Source organism: Xyrauchen texanus, chromosome 39 (genome assembly GCF_025860055.1).
Source record: "Xyrauchen texanus isolate HMW12.3.18 chromosome 39, RBS_HiC_50CHRs, whole genome shotgun sequence".
Taxonomy (NCBI): Eukaryota; Metazoa; Chordata; class Actinopteri; order Cypriniformes; family Catostomidae; genus Xyrauchen; species Xyrauchen texanus.
Genome location: NC_068314.1, coordinates 1,083,508 through 1,107,928, shown reverse-complemented (window position 1 = coordinate 1,107,928; position 24,421 = coordinate 1,083,508). Strand labels below are relative to the sequence as shown.

At 42.0% G+C, this 24,421-nt stretch overlaps 1 protein-coding gene across 2 annotated transcripts in view; it reads left to right on the top strand.

The window, feature by feature from the left end:
* The window catches only part of sos1 (son of sevenless homolog 1 (Drosophila)), a 93,896-nt gene that overhangs the window by 26,684 nt on the left and 42,791 nt on the right, over window positions 1-24,421 (top strand). For both annotated transcript variants that reach the window (XM_052111097.1, XM_052111098.1), the window contains 2 exons: window positions 9,059-9,350; window positions 12,647-13,013. In XM_052111097.1, coding sequence (XP_051967057.1) covers window positions 9,059-9,350; window positions 12,647-13,013 — 659 coding nt within the window. The remainder of the gene's footprint in view (window positions 1-9,058; window positions 9,351-12,646; window positions 13,014-24,421) is intronic.

The window sequence follows — 24,421 nt, the reverse complement described above, 5'->3', positions numbered from 1 at the left end:
GCTCAGAGCGTTTGAAACACCTCGCTTTTTTCTCCATCGTCTGTCGGAGTGTAGAGATGCTGTGAAGATGACCAATAATGCACATCTGACATCTAAATGACCTCATATTTGTCAGTTGTCTTTTTTTTGGCATTTAGCATATTTTTTGTAGTTTTATGCATTTTTATATGGGGAAAGGATGGCTGATCTTACGGTATGTGTGTTATTTGGCTACATTCACCTTATATTCATTTACCAAGGCTTTATTTGGTATATACACTGTGTTTGAGAGATATGAGCACTCTTCCTGTGCATTTAAAGCAGAACAAAGAATCGACTGGCTGCAGCGCCATCATTGCTGTGAGCTGCAGTAGATATAAATGACAGAAATTGTGGATGATCTGTTTGAATATCTGATATCTATCATGTCTTTGAAATGGATTATTCGAGCTGAAACATTTGAATTCATCGAGTTGGAATAGTTTGCATGGAATCGTTGTTATTGTTTTGACATTTTCACTAACGATAAAATCGTTTCATGAAATTCACACTGAATCATTAAACAGATAAAACTGCACCTCAAGTATTAATAGCAGTGTTCCCATGTTTATGGAAAACCTGGAAATATCAGAGAATTTTAAAATTGTGTTTTCCAGGCCTGAAACAAGTCATGGAAAGTTCTTTGTAAATATGTAATTTAGTAGTTTTTCTAAAATATTCCTTGAGCTACATTTATTGCTCATGTGTTGAGTAAAACGTGTTTGCAAGCCATAGTGGTGTCCGTCTGTCAGTGAGTCCTTCTTTTGAGGCTGTTGGTTATTTCTTCAATTAATCTAAATCATTATTTTATGAAATCAGTATGAATTGAAATGATCTTTAAAAATCAGTATACAGTTATCAGAAATGCCTGGAAAGGCGTTGGTCAAAAAGAGTAGGAACCCTGTGTATTATAATGTTCCCCTTCTGTCGCTCTCTCCACGTTATGTCGGAGAAGCGACACTAGGGGTCTCTCTTGAGCGCCGATATCCACCTCTGATCTATGAAAAAAGGCCAATGAGAGTTGGCAGCCAGTATTTGCATGTCCCGCCCCCGGACATACGGGTATTTAAGCGGCGCAAATACGGGAGTTCATTCAGAAAATTTGGTCTGTCTGCAGTTTGCTGCGAGTTACACACCACTATAAACGTTCCTGTTTCCTCTGACGATCTGCATGCTGTTTGATCTTGACGGCGCACAACAGCGGCTTTCTCCTTCACATTGCACGGCGTGCATTGTTGCCCCTGAGCGCTTCGACAGCGCAGACACACACACACACACACACACACACTGTGTATTAAAAGAGTAAATTCCTATTAAAAGAGTAATTTCTCTAAAAGAGCAAACAGCGGCGTTGAACGTCCTTTTAAGGACGCGTCTTTTTCAAGATGCCTTTCCGCCCCTGTGTCGTTCCTGGATCGCGGTAGAGTGCTTTCCGCTTCAGGCGGCCACAGGCGCTGTCTCGTGTGTTTGGGCCGCGATCACACCGGCGGCGTTTGTGGATGGCTCATGTTCTCACTGCGAGAACATGACCATGACCACGTTAGCGGTCGCGGCTTGCTTTCAACAGAATGCAAGCCACCCCAGCTGCACCCGCGATTGCTCCTTCTTCCCACGGGATTGAGGGCGGTGCGGTTGGCGCTGGAGGCGATTTGAGGCGGCAGCGGGTGCAGTTTCGCGGGTAACCCCCGCGAACCTCCCGTTCCCGACACGCTCTATGGTTTCCGTCTGCGCTCGTGGCGATAGCAGCTCGCCTCACGGCCTGGCTGTCTATCCTCCGAGTCGAAGCAGATGAGCTCGCCGCTGCATCGGAGAGTGCGGCGTCTGATGCCGAGGCCCCCTGGACTGCCGCCGGGCCAGCAGGCCCAGGCTGAGCCGGCAGCTCAGATGTCCGACATGCTTGCCGGGCTGCCATGGCGTGGGGTTGGATTGGAACCCTCCATCCTCCCACAGCCTTCACGGTTGGATGATTGGTTCCTGGGGCGCGCGCGTTGCGGCCTCGCATCCCCTGGTTCCTTTCTTCCCAGAGGTGCATGATGAGCTGGCGTCTACGTGGAGAGCCCGCTCTCCGCTCGTCTAGGTGCCACCGCTCCACTCTCACCACCCTCGGCGGTGGAGCGCCCGCGGATCTGGGCGATTCCCCAGGTCGATAGGGCAGTTGCGTACCATCTATGCCCGGTAGCCCTACCGCCTGGCGGGGCGCCCGTACTCCCATCCAAGCCCTGTAGGACAACATCCTTGCTCAGCGAAGGCCTACAGTCGCGGCTGGGCCGCTGCCTCCGCCCTGCATGCGATGGCCCTCCTGCAAGTCCACCAGGCCAAAGCACTCAACATGCACGGGGTGGACCTGATCCTGATGTGCTGCGGGAACTGCGCTCAGCGACCGACCTCGCCTTGAGGCGGCGAAGGCCACAGCGCAGAGCACTCGGACAGGCGATGGCCACCCTAGTGGTCCAGGAGCGCCATCTTTGGCTCAATCTGGTCGAGATGCGTGAGGCTGATAAGAACCGCTTCCTGGGCGCACCTGCCTCCCAGATTGGCCTTTTCGGCGACACCGTCGAGGACTTAGCCCAACAGTTCTCCGCGGTGGAGAAGCAGGCGGAGGCCATCTCTCACATGATGCCCGCCGCAGACCTGCCGCTCACGGGCCCTGCCCGTCTGCCGCCGAGGCGTCCCCTGCTTGAAGAAACCAGCTCCTGCTCCGCCTCAACCCGGGCCCAGCTCTCAGCCCCAGCGTCGAGCACCCGCGAGGCGGCGCGCGCCCCTGTCTCCACGAACCCCTCCAGGACCGGAAGGCTCCCAAGCGTTCCTGAGACAGCCGACCCAGAGCCGAAGATGTTAGCTCGGAGGTGGTAAGACCGCTCCGTCCCCGGTGGAGGGCGGGAAGAGAATCCTTTGTTTTTCATGTTTCCACACCCCCTGACGGGGCTGTGGTACCCACATTCTCATTAACAGAGCTATTTCCTTTGCCTCTGGGTCACCTGGCCCACAAATGCCATTCTCACGGCAATCTGCTTTCAGATTACGACAGCCCCGGTACACCGGACGGCAATCCCGCCTTCCGCCTGCCCACGACTGTCCCCCGGCCGGCCGGTTCAGACGAGTCCAGAGGACACCAGCATCAGACCTCCTCCTCAGTCACGACTCAAGTCGCTGCGTGCCACTCACATCCCCGGCAAGCTCAACGTCGTAGCGGACGCGCTATCACGACAACGCCTGCCCGGCGGGGAGTGGAGGCTTCACCCCCAGTTGGTCCAGCTGATTTGGGAGCGGTTTGGCAAGGCCCAGGTAGACCTGTTAGCCGCCCAGGAAACCTCCCACTGCCCGCTCTGAGTGCGCCCTAACAGAGGCTCCCCTCGGGACAGATGCAGCTGGCACACAGCTGGCCCTCGGGGCTGCGCAAGTACGCATTTCCCCAGTGAGCCTTCTTGCACGGTGCTGTGCAAGGTCAGGGAGGGCGAGGAGCAAGTCACGTTGGTGGCCCCCTACTGGCCTACTCGGACTTGGTTCTCGGAACTCAGGCTCCTCGTGACAGCTCCTCCCTGGCGAATTCCCTGAGAAAGGACCTCCTCTCTCAGGGATGGGGCACGCTCTGGCACCCGCGCCCAGACCTCTGGAACCTCCACGTCTGGTCCCTGGGCCGGGCGCGGAAGAGCTAGCCGGCTTACCGGCGACCGTTGTGAATACCATCAACCAAGCCAGAGCCCCTCTACCAGGCACCTTTACACCCTAAAGTGGCACTTGTTAGCAGATTGGTGTTCTTCCGAGCCGAAGACTCACAGAGATGCTTGATTAGGTCAGTGCTTCTGTTCCTACAGGAGAGGCTGGACAGGAGGCTGTCCCGTCCACCCTCAAGGTGTTTGTTGCCGCTATCGCGCCCACCACGATCCTGTAGGCGGCAAGTCTTTTGGTAAGCACGACCTGATCCTCAGGTTCCTGAGAGGCGCCGGAGGTTGAATCCCTCCCGGCCAGGCCTAGTTCCCTCCTGGGATCTCTCGGTAGTCTTGGCAGGACTCCAGAGACCTCACTTGAGCCGCTCGAATCAGTTGGACTCAGGGCCCTCTCTCTTAAGGCGGCCCTGCTGATCGCTTCGCCTCCATTAAGAGGGTCGGGGGACCTGCAAGCGTTTTCTGTCAGCGACACTTGCTTGGAGTTAGGTCCGGCAGATACATCTGTGATCCTAAGACCGTGACGGGCTATGTGCCCAAGGTTCCTACCACACCATTCCGAGATCAGGTAGTGAACCTGCAAGCGCTGCCCGGGAGGAGGCAGACCCAGCCCTTTCGTTGCTGTGTCCAGTGCGTGCCCTGCGCATTTACCTGGACCGCACACAGAGCACCAGGCGCTCTGAGCAGCTCTTTGTCTGCTTTGGGGGCGGCAGAAAGGGAATGCTGTCTCCAAACAGAGGCTCGCCCACTGGGTTGTCGGCGCCGTCACACTGGCTTATCACACCCAGGCCGTGCCCCTACCCTTACGGGTCCGAGCTCACTCAACAAGGGGTGTTAGCGTCCTCGTGGGCACTGGCCAAGGGCACCTCCCTAGCAGACATCTGTAGAGCGCGGGTTGGGCAACACCCAACACCTTCGCAAGGTTTTACAACCTCCGCGTTGAGTCGGATGCGTCTCGTGTTTTCTCAGGTCCGAGCCCGTGAGAACTTCGGTAACACGTGAGACCGACCGGCGGGTGGATCAGCTGTGCCCAGCGCCCTTTCCTGACATCAAGGTAAAGTAGTCGCCTTCTTCCCAGGGCACCCCACTCCGAGTCGTGACCCTGGTCGATTCCTCCCAGCCCTCCGGGTCCGCGGTTCAGCAGAGGAACTTCGCCGACCCAAGCCACTGCGGGTATCCTGATGGCTACCCTGTACTGGTATAGGTGCTCCACAGGTAAAATAGAAGGCGTCCTCGTGGGCGCCCCCTGTGCGTATTTCCATGGTTCTGTCCCTTACGAGCGGACCCCGTGTCTCCCTTAGGCAGTTACAGCTGCCCGGTCGCCGTGCTGTAGCAACTCCCCCTTCGAGGCTGGGATCTACCACGCACCATACTTTGCACACGAGCCCTAAGGCGGCCGTGTGGCGTGTCTACCACTTTTCCTCCCCAAGAAAAAGGGCAGGTGTGGTCTCCGCGGGGTCTGGTAAGACCCCTTCCCTATATGCGTGTAAGGGCCCGGCCGTGATTGCTCTATCGCGAGAAACATAGAGAAAAGAGGCCCAGCCAGGCTGGCCCGTTCCCATGTTGGCAAACATCGCCTTGTTCCCCTCCCAGGGTAACTAGAAGGATCCCGATGTTACGTATGGGGCATTGGGGAAGAGTGCGTGCAGCCGGGTACAGGCGATGCGTGGCACTGGATGAATCCCTGCCCGCCTCTGTATCGGCAGTTCACGCATGCGGTTCAGCACATGGCAAGATTGGAATGGGTCCCCTAGTGTCAGCTTCTCCGACACAAGCGTGGAGAGAGCGACAGAAGGAGAACGTTTGGTTACGTATGTAACCTCCGTTCCCGAGGGAGGAACGACGCGTTGTGTCTTTCCTCCGCCATGTCACTGAACCGAGCCACTGTTGTGGCGGACCATTTCGGCTCCTCAGAAAAATCCTGAATGAACTCCGTATTTGCGCCGCTTAAATACCCGTATGTCCGGGCGGGACATGCAAATACTGGCTGCCAACTCTCATTGGCCTTTTTCATAGATCAGAGGTGGATATCGGCGCTCAAGAGAGACCCCTAGTGTCGCTTCTCTGACACAACGTGTCATTCCCTCCCTCGGGGAACGGAGGTTACATACGTAACCAAACGTTTTTTATTTTTTATAGTGAGTTTAAATACATTTTAACATTTTACATTTGCACTTGATTTGCCCCATGTGTTGATTAGTTGCACATGAAGTCATTTTTTAGTGTTAGAATCATGTTCTAGTTTGTTTAATTGCTGTATTTCGCACAAGTTTGTTAATGTGTGTGGGAGGTAATAGTGTAGTGTTCCTCGCCCGCAGTACGGCTCTGTCCTGAGGGTGGCGCTCTTCTTTGAGAAGACAGACTCTGCAGCCGCAGCATTTGGACATCTGCTGTGACTTGACACACATGTTCTTGTGTCCTCACAAACACACTGAAGTAAGCTGCTTTATGATGGTGTTCAGATCTCTAGACACCTGCGGTGGTGTTTGCTCAATCACTCATCTCTCTAGGGCTGAAAGGATTTGTCGATGTTATCGACAACATAGACATTAAAAACAATTTTTGTTGTCGAATAGTCGTTTGATCTTATTTAACATAACATAAAATCAAATTAAACTCTAATGATGATGCATGAGAGCAGCACTGCAGTTCACGACTGACTGAATTTCACAGATCACAGATGCATTCGAAACTTTCCCTACAGCTAAGGGAAACACCCTGATGTTACATCTTTAATGCAGTTATATTTAATACGTTACATCTTTAATGCAGTTATATTTAATATGTTACGTATTTAATGCGGTTATATTTAATGCGTTACGTATTTAATGCAGTTATATTTAATGCGTTACATCTTTAATGCAGTTATATTTAATACATTACATCTTTAATGCAGTTATATTTAATACGTTACATCTTTAATGCAGTTATATTTAATGCGTTACGTATTTAATGCAGTTATATTTAATACGTTACGTATTTAATGCAGTTATATTTAATGCGTTACATCTTTAATGCAGTTATATTTAATGCTTTACGTATTTAATGCAGTTATATTTAATGCGTTACATCTTTAATGCAGTTATATTTAATGCGTTACATCTTTAATGCAGTTATATTTAATGCATTACGTATTTAATGCAGTTATATTTAATGCGTTACGTATTTAATGCAGTTATATTTAATGCGTTACATCTTTAATGCAGTTATATTTAATGCGTTACGTATTTAATGCAGTTATATTTAATGCGTTACATCTTTAATGCAGTTATATTTAATGCGTTACGTATTTAATGCAGTTATATTTAATACGTTACATCTTTAATGCAGTTATATTTAATTCAGTTATATTTAATACGTTACATCTTTAATGCAGTTATATTTAATACATTACATCTTTAATGCAGTTATATTTAATGCAGTTATATTTAATGCGTTACATCTTTAATGCAGTTATATTTAATACGTTATGTATTTAATGCAGTTATATTTAATACGTTACGTATTTAATGCAGTTATATTTAATGCGGTACATCTTTAATACAGTTATATTTAATGCGGTACATCTTTAATGCAGTTATATTTAATACGTTATGTATTTAATGCAGTTATATTTAATGCGGTACATCTTTAATGCAGTTATATTTAATGCGTTACGTATTTAATGCAGTTATATTTAATGCGTTACGTTTTTAATGCAGTTATATTTAATTCGTTACATCTTTAATGCAGTTATATTTAATGCGTTACGTATTTAATGCAGTTATATTTAATGCGTTACATCTTTAATGCGTTTCATTTATTGTTTTCATTTCATTTATTGTTTATTTTTACAGGGACAATGCACAATTAAAAGTAATTGCACCAGAATTAGCTAATAGCTAGTTTACATCTGCTGTCCCTGGGCAGGTAAACAAATAAAATAACAAACATTACATATACCCCACATAAAACATCACAATACATACATGTACAGAATATAAAATTTAAAACCAGAATATAAAACAGATAATGTACAACACAGTCAAATTTAATGTGTTACATCTTTAATGCAGTTATATTTAATGCGTTATGTCTTTAATGCAGTTATATTTGTATGTATATGTTTATTTTCCCATGATGTAATTCAGACAATGTCACAATACCTAGTACAAACACTTATATGTTCAGGTGTGGGGGTTGCATTTACAATTTTAGGTTCCATTGTTTTTAATTTAGTGTTAAAATGTGTACCTGACATGAAAAGTTATATCATAATTACACATGCAATATGACATCATATGGATAGAATAGGCTATATGGTGTTTACATTTAAAAAAAAGTCTCAAATGTGGTTAAATCATGAAAAAATTCATCTAAAATTAAATATTAATTTTCTCAAATGATACTTTTAAGTGCATACGTTTTCATAGCCCTTTTGTTTTTATAATTTTCTACACCCCTTTCAAAATGTATATAAATAGCCTATAAGAGATAAAAAAAATCCAATTGTCCTGTGTTGCCATCTTGAGCATCAGTAATTGTTTGCAGCTTTTGTAATAGTTGTGTATGAGTCCCTCAACTGTCCCATGTGTCAAAAGCTGAATCTCATCATATAGCCACTGAAGAACTCAAAGGTCTTAATAAAGGTCTTAAAAAAGTCTTACATTTAGCTTGTGTTTTCCAGGATTCGAATACTCACAGAAATGAACAATATCGTAATAGTAATGATAAAGTCCTAGATGTTGATCTTGTGTCAACTAAATAGCAATGACTGAGTTGTGGGGGAATTGCTGCGTAAAATGTGTTCTTTGTTCACTTCTTTTCAATGTATTGGTCTGAATGTTAAGCAAATCATTCTGAATTTGAATGAATCTTTAAAGTCATTGTGCTGTGATCACAAATGACTGAAACGTTCATGGAAATTCATTGGTCAGAAACTTTGGAAACCCTGGTAGCTTCCTCCATCTGTTTCGATGATTTGTAAAATCAATAAATGTGTCATTAAAAGACAGAAATGACAATCTGTCTAATTTCTCCTCGCATTTGAATTAGGTGATAAACTTGATTGATTTTGAATCCATTTGATTGTGTAGAAGTTTGTTTCCTTGTTTGGCGGTTGCATCCAAAAGTGATCCTAAACCTCCAGGACTTGGTTCAATCAAAACAAGTGTTCTGCTGTAGGGCTCTAGTTGCTCTAAATGATGTTTTTATGAGGTATTGTGTAAAGAGTAGATTTATTTTCCCTCTCCCAAGTCTCCTTTCCAGTTATAGGACCTTTTGCTCCAACTATGCCATGTTATTTTTCTTTAAATTCTCTTCCTGTTCTCAATTTTTTAACATTGCACTCTTGTTCTTCTCTCTTTTTGATCGCTGTCTTGGGTTGTGTGGTCCAGCGAGTCGGCGTGCCGCTTCTACAGTCAGCAGATGAAGGGGAAACATCTGGCTATCAAGAAGATGAATGAGATTCAGAGGAACATTGATGGTTGGGAGGGGAAAGATATCGGCCAGTGCTGCAATGAGTTCATCATGGAGGGAACGCTCACTAGGGTGGGCGCCAAACACGAGCGCCATATCTTCCTGTTTGATGGCCTGATGATCTGCTGCAAGTCCAACCATGGCCAGCCACGTCTACCAGGAGCCAGTGCCGCAGAGTACCGACTCAAAGAGAAGATCTTCATGAGGAAGGTGGGTGCTGGACAAAGATAGGAGAAACTCAACGCTTGAGAAATCTGATGGGATGGATGGATGATGCATGGGTGGATGAATAGATTAAGTTATTGATGGATGGATGGATGGATGGAGCTGTTGGTGGATGGATGATTAATAGATGGATGATGGATTTATTGATGAATCAATGAGTTTATGGATGGATGGATGGATGGATTTATAATGTATGGAGGATGGATTTATTGATGGATGAATGGGTTTTTGGATGAATTAATGGATGGATGTATGGATGGATTGAGTTATTGTTGGATTGATGACTGAATAATGGATGAATTATGGATTAATAGATGGATAAATGCATAATCTATGGATGATGGATTTATTGGTGGGTGGATGGAGTTATTGGTGGGTGGGTGGATGGAAAGATTTATTTATTGATGAATGGATGAATTTAGGCATGAACAGAGTTGGTGCATGTATGTATGTATGGATGAATGAATGATGAATTTATTGATGATTAATGCATAGGGCGGCTGTGGCTCAGGTGGTAGACCACTAATGGATGAATGTTTGGAGTTATTGGTGGGTGAATGTTTGGAGTTATTGGTGGGTGAATGTTTGGAGTTATTGCTGGGTGAATGTTTGGAGTTATTGGTGGATGAATGTTTGGAGTTATTGGTGGATGAATGTTTGGAGTTATTGGTGGATGAATGTTTGGAGTTATTGGTGGATGAATGTTTGGAGTTATTGCTGGGTGAATGTTTGGAGTTATTGCTGGGTGAATGTTTGGAGTTATTGCTGGGTGAATGTTTGGAGTTATTGCTGGGTGAATGTTTGGAGTTATTGGTGGATGAATGTTTGGAGTTATTGGTGGATGAATGTTTGGAGTTATTGGTGGATGAATGTTTGGAGTTATTGCTGGGTGAATGTTTGGAGTTATTGCTGGGTGAATGTTTGGAGTTATTGGTGGATGAATGTTTGGAGTTATTGCTGGGTGAATGTTTGGAGTTATTGCTGGGTGAATGTTTGGAGTTATTGCTGGGTGAATGTTTGGAGTTATTGGTGGATGAATGTTTGGAGTTATTGCTGGGTGAATGTTTGGAGTTATTGCTGGGTGAATGTTTGGAGTTATTGGTGGATGAATGTTTGGAGTTATTGCTGGGTGAATGTTTGGAGTTATTGCTGGGTGAATGTTTGGAGTTATTGCTGGGTGAATGTTTGGAGTTATTGCTGGGTGAATGTTTGGAGTTATTGCTGGGTGAATGTTTGGAGTTATTGGTGGATGAATGTTTGGAGTTATTGGTGGGTGAATGTTTGGAGTTATTGCTGGGTGAATGTTTGGAGTTATTGCTGGGTGAATGTTTGGAGTTATTGGTGGATGAATGTTTGGAGTTATTGGTGGATGAATGTTTGGAGTTATTGCTGGGTGAATGTTTGGAGTTATTGGTGGGTGAATGTTTGGAGTTATTGGTGGATGAATGTTTGGAGTTATTGGTGGATGAATGTTTGGAGTTATTGCTGAGTGAATGTTTGGAGTTATTGGTGGGTGAATGTTTGGAGTTATTGGTGGATGAATGTTTGGAGTTATTGGTGGATGAATGTTTGGAGTTATTGGTGGATGAATGTTTGGAGTTATTGCTGGGTGAATGTTTGGAGTTATTGGTGGGTGAATGTTTGGAGTTTTTGGTGGATGAATGTTTGGAGTTATTGGTGGATGAATGTTTGGAGTTATTGCTGGGTGAATGTTTGGAGTTATTGCTGGGTGAATGTTTGGAGTTATTGGTGGGTGAATGTTTGGAGTTATTGGTGGATGAATGTTTGGAGTTATTGCTGGGTGAATGTTTGGAGTTATTGCTGGGTGAATGTTTGGAGTTATTGCTGGGTGAATGTTTGGAGTTATTGGTGGATGAATGTTTGGAGTTATTGGTGGGTGAATGTTTGGAGTTATTGCTGGGTGAATGTTTGGAGTTATTGGTGGGTGAATGTTTGGAGTTATTGCTGGGTGAATGTTTGGAGTTATTGGTGGGTGAATGTTTGGAGTTATTGCTGGGTGAATGTTTGGAGTTATTGCTGGGTGAATGTTTGGAGTTATTGGTGGATGAATGTTTGGAGTTATTGCTGGGTGAATGTTTGGAGTTATTGGTGGATGAATGTTTGGAGTTATTGCTGGGTGAATGTTTGGAGTTATTGGTGGATGAATGTTTGGAGTTATTGCTGGGTGAATGTTTGGAGTTATTGGTGGATGAATGTTTGGAGTTATTGGTGGATGAATGTTTGGAGTTATTGGTGGGTGAATGTTTGGAGTTATTGCTGGGTGAATGTTTGGAGTTATTGGTGGATGAATGCTTGGAGTTATTGGTGGGTGAATGTTTGGAGTTATTGGTGGGTGAATGTTTGGAGTTATTGGTGGATGAATGTTTGGAGTTATTGCTGGGTGAATGTTTGGAGTTATTGCTGGGTGAATGTTTGGAGTTATTGCTGGGTGAATGTTTGGAGTTATTGGTGGGTGAATGTTTGGAGTTATTGCTGGGTGAATGTTTGGAGTTATTGCTGGGTGAATGTTTGGAGTTATTGCTGGGTGGGTGGATGGATGGATGTTGAATTTACTGATGATTAATACATAGGTTATAGATTTATTTATTGATGAATGGAGTTGGTGCATGTATGGGTGGATGATGGATTTATTGTTGGTTGGATGGATTAATGGATGGATGGATTTATAAATGGATGTATTTATTGATGAATGGATGAATTTAGGAATGAATGGAGTTGGTGCATGTATGGGTGGATGGATGGAGGATGGATGAATGATGGATAAATTGATTAGACTGAGTTCTTGATGGATGGTTGATGGTTGGATGATGGATTTATTGATGGATTGATTCATTTATGGATGAATTTAGTTATTGGATGGATGGATGAATAATGGATTTGTTGATGGATGAATGATGGGTGGATGGATGAAGGATTTATAGATGGATTAATGGATGGATGGAGTATGGATTTGTTGATAGATGGATGGATAAGTGGATGGATTGATGGATTCATTGATGCACGGATGGTTGGACTTATTGGGAATTATTTATGGTTTGATTGATTGACTTTTTGATAAGTGATGCATGGATTTATGGATGGATGGATGGATAATGCAGTTGATGAATGGATGGTGGAGTTTTAAACATGGATGAATGAATTAATAAAGTTTTTGAGGTATAGATTTATTGATGATTGGTCATGAATAGGTGGATAGATCCGACTGATTGAGTGACTAAAGTAAAGACTTCATTCTCATGAGCTCATATGTTCTCCATCAGGTCCAGATAAACGATAAGGATGATAAAGAGGGCGAGTACCGTCATGCATTTGAAATCATTCTGAAAGATGGGAACAGTGTGGTGTTTGCAGCGAAATCAGCAGAAGAGAAAAACGGCTGGATGGCGGCACTGATCTCTTTGCAGTATCGCTCCACACTGGAGCGCATGCTCGACACGGCCATGCTTCAGGAGGAGAAGGAAGAGCAGATGAGGCTTCCAGGTGCAGAAGTATACCGCTTCGCTGAGCCTGACTCAGAAGAAAACGTTGTATTTGAGGAGAATGTTCAGTCCAAGTCTGGTATTCCCATCATCAAAGCTGGAACTGTGCTGAAACTCATCGAGAGACTGACCTTCCACATGTATGCCGGTGAGTGATGCAACATTAAAATAAAGGGTGGAAATTCTGCACCACTAGTGTCACCAAATGGAAATGAAATCTGTTTGTTTATAGTGGGTTAGACCTAACAACAGTAGCTCAAACATTGGCACGAGTTTGTGTTAAGACATGGTTCTGTTTGACCAGCAGCAGACCAGGGAGGTGTTTGAAATCTGTTTGCGATTCCTGCTAGATGGCGCAGAAATTACACAATGGGCGGCCAGTGACTGTTCAGTGTTTTATGAAAGATATACTGGTAATTTGTACCAAAGTTAATGTTTAACTTTGACTTCCAAATCACAGTTTTACAGAAAGTGTCAGAGGAAGTAATTGAAAAACAAAAGAAAAAACAGTTATTGTTTTTTTTTTTTTTTTGCATTCATTCATTAATAAAATAAAAAAAGATATTCACATCTGATTTTTCAGGCTATTCTCTGACTGCCTGTTCCTGCCTACAATTCAGAAATTTAATCCTGCACCACATGAAATCTTATTGGTCCCCCGGGTCCTTCGGGAGTTCAGCAGGAATGCAGACCTCTAGCTCAGAGCTTGTGTAGAGTAGAACTTGCTAGCCAACAAACAAGCCAAAGTGATGTTGGATCTGTGAGCGATTCCTTCTTATGAGTAGGTTTTGCCCATTTAAAATGGTTGAAATTGGTTGAAATGGTTTGAAGAACATCTCGAGAGCAAATCAAAATGATTTCTCAGAAATCACAAATAACAGGAAATTGCATGGGCATGTATTGGTCAAAAATGGTGGAAACCCGGCCTAGGCAGCTCAGCGAACATTTATTATCACCCCTGGAGTCACGAGTTTGAATTCAGGGCATGCTGAGTGACTCCAGTCAGGTCTCCTCAGCAACCAAATTGGCCCGGTTGTTAAAGAGGGTAGAGTCACATGGGGTAACCTCCTCGTGGTCGCTATAATGTGGTTCTCACTCTCGGTGGGGTGTGTGGTGAGTTGTGCGTGGATGCCGCGGAGAAAAGCTTGAAGCCTCCACATGCGCTACGTCTCTACGGTAACACGCACAACAAGTCACGTGATAAGGATTGACGGTCTCAGACACGGAGGCAGCTGAGATTCGTTCTCCGCCACCCTGATTGAGGCGAGTCACTACGCCACCACGAGGACTTACAATTTGGGAATTGGGCGTTCCAAATTGGGGAGAAAAAGGGAGGAAAAAGATTGGTGGAAACCCTGGAATATAGTGAATTGGTCCTCTCGGAAACTTTTGGTTGCCTGTCAGAGCATAACTTTTCCAAACTTTTTCCTTTCGTCCTTGTGACAGATTTTCACAATTCCTATTGAAATAAATGGAATCACAGCATACTCTGACCAGGGGCATGTACGGGTGGTCTACGGTACCCATCCAAACATATCAGTGAAACCGCCAAGTGGGATCGGTATTCTTTCAATGTTTGCTGTGGATTTGCTGTCATCAGATCTCAGATCAGTTTTTACTCCACCATACTCTGTTTACGTGCTCACGACTGATTTATTTCCCAACCTTCACAAAGCTTGACAACAACAACATAATGAAAAACAGATCACGACCTAATCCAGCAACCATTTCATTCTCATTCTGAGCTTGTTTCTGACAACTGTAAATATGTCAATGAGATGACCTGCTTTCTTTTAGCGCACCGTTAGCATTGATAACATGAGTAATACTGATATCAGAGAAAAACACAATGGCTATTAAATTCAACCCTGATATCTGTACAATGTCTTTCCTGTGTGTGTGTGTGTGTGTGTGTGTGTGTGTGTGTGTGTGTGTCTGCAGCTGAGTATCTCATAAAGTGATCAACTCAACCCAAATCCCTCCAGCTAATGGAGGCAGTTCTACTAATAAATCTCAGAATGTTGAACAGTTAATGAATCTATTAAATACTCAAACCAGCCCATCTGGCACCAGCAATCATCCATGTGATTATCTAATCAGCCAATCATGTGACAGCAGTGCGTAAAATCAGGCAGATACGGGTCAGGAGCTTCAGTTAATGTTCACATCAACCATCAGAATGGGGAAAAGATTTGCTCTCAATGATTTGGACCGTGACATGATTGTTGTTACCAGACGGGCTGGTTTGAGTATTTCTGGGATTTTCACACTCAACAGTCTCTAGAATTTACTCTGAATGATGCCAAAAACAAAACACATCCAGTGAGCAGCAGATCTGTGGATGAAAACTTGTTAATAAGAGAGATCAATAGAGAATGGTCAGACTGGTTTGAACTGATAAAGTCTACAATAACTCAGATAACCACTCTGTGCAATTGCAGTGAGAAGAATATCATCTCTGAATGCTGCTCTCCGATGCGGGTTTGCGTTGATTTGGCAGCATGAGGGGGACCTACACAATATTAGACAGATGGTTTTAATGTTGTGGCTCATCGGTGTATACACTGTGTATATAGTTTATATACTATTTACATGTTTATTGTTTACATGCATAATTTGTACTTTTTTACAAATTGATTTTAGAATTAAATGTAGAACAAGCTCTATAAAATTACTAAAAATACTGCCTATTTAAGGCGAACATCATCTTTACCTCATCTGTGCTAAACATGATTAGAATTAAATGTTTCTTTTGTTGTTTTTAATCAAATACTGACAGTAAAAAACAGAAAAGATATTAAAAGAAAGAATCACTATACTACTCAATCACAGCTGAACTTCATCACTATACTACTCAATCACTGCTGAACTTCATCACTATACTACTCAAACACTGCTGAACTTCATCACTATACTACTCAATCACTGCTGAACTTCATCATCACTATACTATTCAATCACTGCTGAACTACTTCATCACTGTACTACTCAATCACTGCTGAACTTCATCATCACTATACTACTCAATCACTGCTGAACTTCTTCATCACTATACTACTCAATCACTGCTGAACTTCATCATCACTATACTACACAATCACTGCTGAACTTCATCATCACTATACTACTCAATCAGTGCTGAACTTCATCACTATACTACTCAATCACTGCTGAACTTCTTCATCACTATACTACTCAATCAGTGCTGAACTTCTACACTATACTACTCAATCAGTGCTGAACTTCATCACTATACTACTCAATCACTGCTGAACTTCATCACTATACTACTCAATCAGTGCTGAACTTCTTCATCACTATACTACTCAATCACTGCTGAACTTCTTCATCACTATACTACTCAATCACTGCTGAACTTCATCACTATACTACTCAATCAGTGCTGAACTTCATCACTATACTACTCAATCAGTGCTGAACTTCATCACTATACTACTCAATCACTGCTGAACTTCATCATCACTATACTACGCAATCAGTGCTGAACTTCATCATCACTATACTACTCAATAACTGCTGAACTTCATCACTATACTACTCGATCACAGCTGAACTTCATCACTATACTACTCAGTCACTGCTGAACTTCATCACTATACTACTCAATCACTGCTGAACTTCATCATCACTATACTACTCAATCACTGCTGAACTTCATCACTATACTACTCAATCACTGCTGAACTTCATCATCACTATACTACTCAATCACTGCTGAACTTCATCATCACTATACTACTCAATCACTGCTGAACTTCATCATCACTATACTACTCAATCACTGCTGAACTTCATCATCACTATACTACTCAATCACTGCTGAACTTCATCATCACTATACTACGCAATCAGTGCTGAACTTCATCATCACTATACTACTCAATAACTGCTGAACTTCATCACTATACTACTCGATCACAGCTGAACTTCATCACTATACTACTCAGTCACTGCTGAACTTCATCACTATACTACTCAATCACAGCTGAACTTCATCACTATACTACTCAATCACTGCTGAACTTCATCACTATACTACTCAATCACTGCTGAACTTCATCACTATACTACTCAATCACTGCTGAACTTCATCACTATACTACTCAATCACTGCTGAACTTCATCACTATACTACTCAATCACTGCTGAACTTCTTCATCACTATACTACTCAATCACTGCTGAACTTCATCACTATACTACTCAATCACTGCTGAACTTCTTCATCACTATACTACTCAATCACTGCTGAACTTCATCATCACTGTAAGAGCCATTATGCTCACTTAATGTCTATTGTAGTTTCACTGGTGAACACTGGGTGGAGTATGGGTTTCATTTGGTATAAAGGCAGCCAATGAGTAAGAGACACCAGGTGTAATGAATGAGGGAAGCAAACAATTTTTGACCGTGTCAAGAACAAGAGGACATGCTAACTGGTGATGGCAATCTGTTTGAGCAGCCGAGCTGAAACCCAATAAAGAATGTAAATGTAGTATTGGACTGAAGTGCGTTTGTTTTGGAGCCACGCGTCAGATATCCCTACAAACACCTCTGAGTGACAAGAAGGTTAATGGTCGCTACATTTGTCAAAAATTGCTTCTTTGTGGATTATCATGCATCGCTTTGGAACTTTTTTGAACTTTCTACGGATTCCGATGTGGTTTTGGATTAATTGGACGTATGATTCAAGGACCAGTTGCGACGAAGCTAGCTAATGGATTCAAGGTATGTGTAGCGCTACCTACGAAGGACTCTTGTGTGTATACCTTTAATAGCGTAAATCCAATGCATTGGTTGCTTAAGTTGTAGTTACAAGGGAAATGAACTTAACACTCGGTGAAAATGAGTGTGAATAATGGCGTTGAAGATTTTACAGCTGCTGGTAAACAAACAGAGACAAGTGTGCTGGTTGAAAAGATTGAGATGGAGTCTGTGAAAGAAAAACGGTGTATCAAACTTACTCAAAAGGCATTACAAGAAAAATTGGAAGCATTGCAGAAAATAAGAAAGACTAAAGTCAATAAAGCAAACAACTTGATGGCTATTATAAAAGATTTTATGCTTAACCGAGAGTATGAAAAGGAAGTGCAATGTTCCTTTGGGAAATTCATAAGACTGTGTGATGAAGCAAGAGAAATGCACAATTCTGTGATGGTTATTTTGCCCAATGCCGAAAAGGAAAAGCAACAAACATGGTTCAATGGAAAGATGTTAATTTACAATGGGTTTAGAGATGATGTTCAAAAATGGATGAGTACTGAAAGTCAAGTTTCATGTTCCGGTGTCGATGGCAATGCTTGTCAAGATGACATTCAACCTAATGATAGTGTTTCAAACATTTCCTCACAAGGGTCAAGTAAACCATCCAGTAGAAAGAGTTCTAGCAGTGTGCGTACTGGAAGATCTTCTGCAGCACGAATTATAGCAGAGGCAGAAAAGGCTGCATTAATTGCACGTGCAACTGTTTTAAAGGAGAAACATGCCTTGGAGGTACAACAGGAACAACTGAGGCAAAGACAAGAGCAAATGGATATTGGATGCAGAAATCGCTGCTGCTACTGCTAAAATTGCGGTTTTAAACAATTCTGACAATCAGCATCCTAAAACCCTTTCTGATGGTATGAATGCATATTATGATAAGGGAACATCAACTTCAAACATCTGCAGTATTATGCAAAAGCAAAATGAGATTATTGCTCTTCTTGTACAACAACAACAAGCCAGCACACTGCCTCAAAGAGATATTCATGTGTTTGATGGTAATCCTTTGCAATATAGAACTTTCATCAGAGCTTTTGAACATGGAATCGAGGACAAAACCAGCAATAATCGAGATCGTTTGTACTTTCTGGAACAACACACACAAGGTCAACCTAAGGAACTTGTAGTGAGTTGTCAGCACATGGATGCACAAAGAGGATATGTGCAAGCTAAAGCATTGTTAAAGGAACATTTTGGCAATGAGTTTAAAATCGCTGCTGCATATATAGAGAAAGTACTTGGATGGCCTTCAGTAAAAGCAGAGGATATAAGTTCATTGCAGAGTTATGCTCTCTTTTTGCGTGGATGCTGTAATGCAATGGAAGAAATTGAGTATATGAAGGAGCTGGAGATGCCAAGTAATTTGAAAACAGTCATCATGAAGCTGCCTTATAAATTAAGGGAAACTTGGAGAACTGTTGCTTGTGAACTATTGGAAAAGCACACTCGAAGAGCACAGTTCAGGGATATTGTAACATTTGTTGAACGTCAAGTCAAAATGTTATCTGATCCATTTTTTGGTGATATCCAGAATACTCAAACTGTGCAGCAGAAACCTCAACCTAGGAATACAATTAGAAACAGCTTTGCAACAACGGTTGTTACTAACAACAAATCAAGTCAGTGTTGTGTGTCTGATTTCAGATCAAATTCCCAAGTTTTATGTTTGTATTGCAAACGTGATCACTTATTGGAGCAGTGTACACAAATGCAGAACAAGATGCACAATGAAAAGCTGAACTTTCTAAAGGAAAAGGTTATTTGCTTTGGCTGTCTTCGTGTTGGACACATGAGCAGAGACTGCGATAAGCGTTTGACTTGCACAGTATGTGGCCAAAGGCATCCCAGCATTCTGCATATTCAACAAAAGGAGAGAGTGTACACTCAAGGACAGAATCTTCCATCACTAAGTAATGCCTGTGACCAAAGTGCTCTTCAAGCGTATGGTCAAACAGGGGCCGGTGATGGAGAATGTGCATTATCAATTGTACCAGTTCAAGTCAAATCCTGTAAAGGACAAAAGGTAATTCAAACATATGCATTCCTTGATCCTGGTAGTTCTGCTACATTTTGTTCAGAACACTTAATGCATCGTTTGAAATTAAAAGGAAAGAAGACTAATTTTCTTTTGAAAACAATAGGCAATCAAAGATCTGTTAGTAGTTCTATTTTGACTGGATTGGAAGTGTCTAGCCTTTATGATGACATTTTTTACAGTCTTCCGGAAGTCTTCACTCAGGAGAAAATGCCTGTGTCCAAAGACAACATTGTCACTGAAGGGGATTTGCATAGATGGCCGTACCTGAAAGGTGTTAAGATCCCTCAAATTCCTGCTGATGTGGATTTGTTAATTGGAGCAAATGCTTCCAAGGTAATAGAGCCCTGGGAGGTTAAAAACAGTGATGGAGAAGGACCCTATGCAGTTAGAACCCTACTGGGATGGGTTGTGAATGGACCTCTCCAAGGAAGAAAGGACACTGGAAACACAAGTGAATGTCCGGATGTTACTGTTAATAGGATTTCTGTTGACAAGCTGGAGGAGATGCTCAATAAACAGTTTAACCACGACTTTAATGAGATCGCTTCTGAAACCAAAGAAATGTCAAGAGAAGATCATGCATTTATGGAAAAGTTAAATGGGTCAATTAAGCTTCAGGATGGATACTACAAATTGAGTCTTCCATTCAAAATGGAAAATCCCATGTTACCAAATAACCTTTGTGTGGCTAAACAGCGAATTATGGGATTAAAGAGGAAATTGGACAGAAATAAGACGTTTCATCAGGAATATAATACTTTCTTGGATGAGGTCATCAATGAAGGTTATGCTGAAAGAGTACATTGCATCATTTGAAACAGGACAAAGGGAAGGTTTGGTATATCCCTTACCACGGGGTCTATTACCCCAAGAAAGGAACGTTAAGAGTGGTATTTGACTGTGGAGCTGCTTTCAAAGGTACATCGCTTAATGATCAATTGCTGCAGGGCCCTTATCTAACAAACAGAAGATTGTTTAAATACAATGTTATCCAGTGTCGCTTTGAACTTTAATGGCTCTTTGCATAAATATTGTATTGAATTGTAATGTATACCTGTCATGTACAATTAGGGGCCGGTGTGTAAGAGCCATTATGCTCACTTAATGTCTATTGTAGTTTCACTGGTGAACACTGGGTGGAGTATGGGTTTCATTTGGTATAAAGGTAGCCAATGAGTAAGAGACACCAGGTGTAATGAATGAGGGAAGCAAACAATTTTTGACCGTGTCAAGAACAAGAGGACATGCTAACTGGTGATGGCAATCTGTTTGAGCAGCCGAGCTGAAATAAAGAATGTAAATGTAGTATTGGACTGAAGTGCGTTTGTTTTGGAGCCACGCGTCAGATATCCCTACAAACACCTCTGAGTGACATGGTCGCTACAATCACTATACTACTCAATCACAGCTAAACTTCATCACTATACTACTCAATCACTGCTGAACTTCATCACTATACTACTCAATCACAGCTGAACTTCATCACTATACTACTCAATCACTGCTGAACTTCATCACTATACTACTCAATCACAGCTGAACGTCATCACTATACTACTCAATCACTGCTGAACTTCATCACTATACTACTCAATCACTGCTGAACTTCATCACTATACTACTCAATCACTGCTGAACTTCATCACTATACTACTCAATCACAGCTGAACTTCATCACTATACTACTCAATCACTGCTGAACTTTATCACTATACTACTCAATCACTGCTGAACTTCTTCATCACTATACTACTCAATCACAGCTGAACTTCATCACTATACTACTCAATCACTGCTGAACTTCTTCATCACTATACTACTCAATCACTGCTGAACTTCATCATCATTATACTACACAATCATTGCTGAACTTCATCACTGTACTACTCAATCAATGCTGAACTTCATCATCACTATACTACTCAATCACAGCTGAACTTCATCATGACTATACTACTCAATCACTGCTGAACATCATCACTACATTACTCAATCTCTGCTGAACCTCATCATCACTATACTGCTCAATCACTTCTGAACTTCATCACTATACTACTCAATTACTGCTGAACTTCTTCATCACTATACTACTCAATCACTGCTGAACTTTATCATCACTATACTACTCAATCACTGCTGAACTTCATCATCACTATACTACTCAATCACTGCTGAATTTCATCACTATACTACTCAATCACTGCTGAACTTCATCATCACTATACTACTCAATCACTGCTGAACTTCATCACTATACTACTCAGTCACTGCTGAACAGCATCACTACATTACTCAATCACTGCTGAACTTCATCACTTACATTACTCAATCACTGCTGAACTTCATCATCAGTATACTACTCAATCACTGCTGAACAACTTCACTATACTACTCAATCACTGCTGAACTTCATCACTATACTACTCGATCACTGCTGAACTTATTCATCACTATACTACTCAATCACATTTGAACTTCATCATCACTATACTAATCAATCACTGCTGAACTTCCTCATCACTATACTACTCAATCACTGCTGAACTTCATCATCACTATACTACTCCATCACTGCTGAACTTCATCATTACTATACTACTCAATCACTGCTGAACTTCATCATCACTATACTACTCAATCACTGCTGAACTTCATCATCACTATACTACTCAATCACTGCTGAACTTCCTCATCACTATACTACTCAATCACTGCTGATCTTCATCATCACTATACTACCACTGCTGAAGTTCATCATCACTATACTACTCAATCACTGCTGAACTTCATCATCACTATACTACTCAATCACTGCTGAACTTCATCACTATACTACTCAATCACTGCTGAACTTCATCACTATACTACTCAATCACAGCTGAACTTCATCACTATACTACTCCATCACTGCTGAACTTCATCATTACTATACTACTCAATCACTGCTGAACTTCATCATCACTATACTACTCAATCACTGCTGAACTTCATCATCACTATACTACTCAATCACTGCTGAACTTCCTCATCACTATACTACTCAATCACTGCTGAACTTCATCACTATACTACTCAATCACAGCTGAACTTCATCACTATACTACTCAATCACTGCTGAACTTCATCACTATACTACTCAATCACAGCTGAACGTCATCACTATACTACTCAATCACTGCTGAACTTCATCACTATACTACTCAATCACTGCTGAACTTCATCACTATACTACTCAATCACAGCTGAACTTCATCACTATACTACTCAATCACTGCTGAACTTTATCACTATACTACTCAATCACTGCTGAACTTCTTCATCACTATACTACTCAATCACAGCTGAACTTCATCACTATACTACTCAATCACTGCTGAACTTCTTCATCACTATACTACTCAATCACTGCTGAACTTCATCATCATTATACTACACAATCATTGCTGAACTTCATCACTGTACTACTCAATCAATGCTGAACTTCATCATCACTATACTACTCAATCACAGCTGAACTTCATCATGACTATACTACTCAATCACTGCTGAACATCATCACTACATTACTCAATCTCTGCTGAACCTCATCATCACTATACTGCTCAATCACTTCTGAACTTCATCACTATACTACTCAATTACTGCTGAACTTCTTCATCACTATACTACTCAATCACTGCTGAACTTTATCATCACTATACTACTCAATCACTGCTGAACTTCATCATCACTATACTACTCAATCACTGCTGAATTTCATCACTATACTACTCAATCACTGCTGAACTTCATCATCACTATACTACTCAATCACTGCTGAACTTCATCACTATACTACTCAGTCACTGCTGAACAGCATCACTACATTACTCAATCACTGCTGAACTTCATCACTTACATTACTCAATCACTGCTGAACTTCATCATCAGTATACTACTCTATCACTGCTGAACAACTTCACTATACTACTCAATCACTGCTGAACTTCATCACTATACTACTCGATCACTGCTGAACTTATTCATCACTATACTACTCAATCACATTTGAACTTCATCATCACTATACTAATCAATCACTGCTGAACTTCCTCATCACTATACTACTCAATCACTGCTGAACTTCATCATCACTATACTACTCCATCACTGCTAAACTTCATCATTACTATACTACTCAATCACTGCTGAACTTCATCATCACTATACTACTCAATCACTGCTGAACTTCATCATCACTATACTACTCAATCACTGCTGAACTTCCTCATCACTATACTACTCAATCACTGCTGATCTTCATCATCACTATACTACCACTGCTGAAGTTCATCATCACTATACTACTCAATCACTGCTGAACTTCATCATCACTATACTACTCAATCACTGCTGAACTTCATCACTATACTACTCAATCACTGCTGAACTTCATCATCACTATACTACTCAATCACTGCTGAACTTCATCACTATACTACTCAATCACTGCTGAACTTCATCATTACTATACTACTCAATCACTGCTGAACTTCATCATCACTATACTACTCAATCACTGCTGAACTTCATCATCACTATACTACTCAATCACTGCTGAACTTCCTCATCACTATACTACTCAATCACTGCTGATCTTCATCATCACTATACTACAACTGCTGAAGTTCATCATCACTATACTACTCAATCACTGCTGAACTTCATCATCACTATACTACTCAATCACTGCTG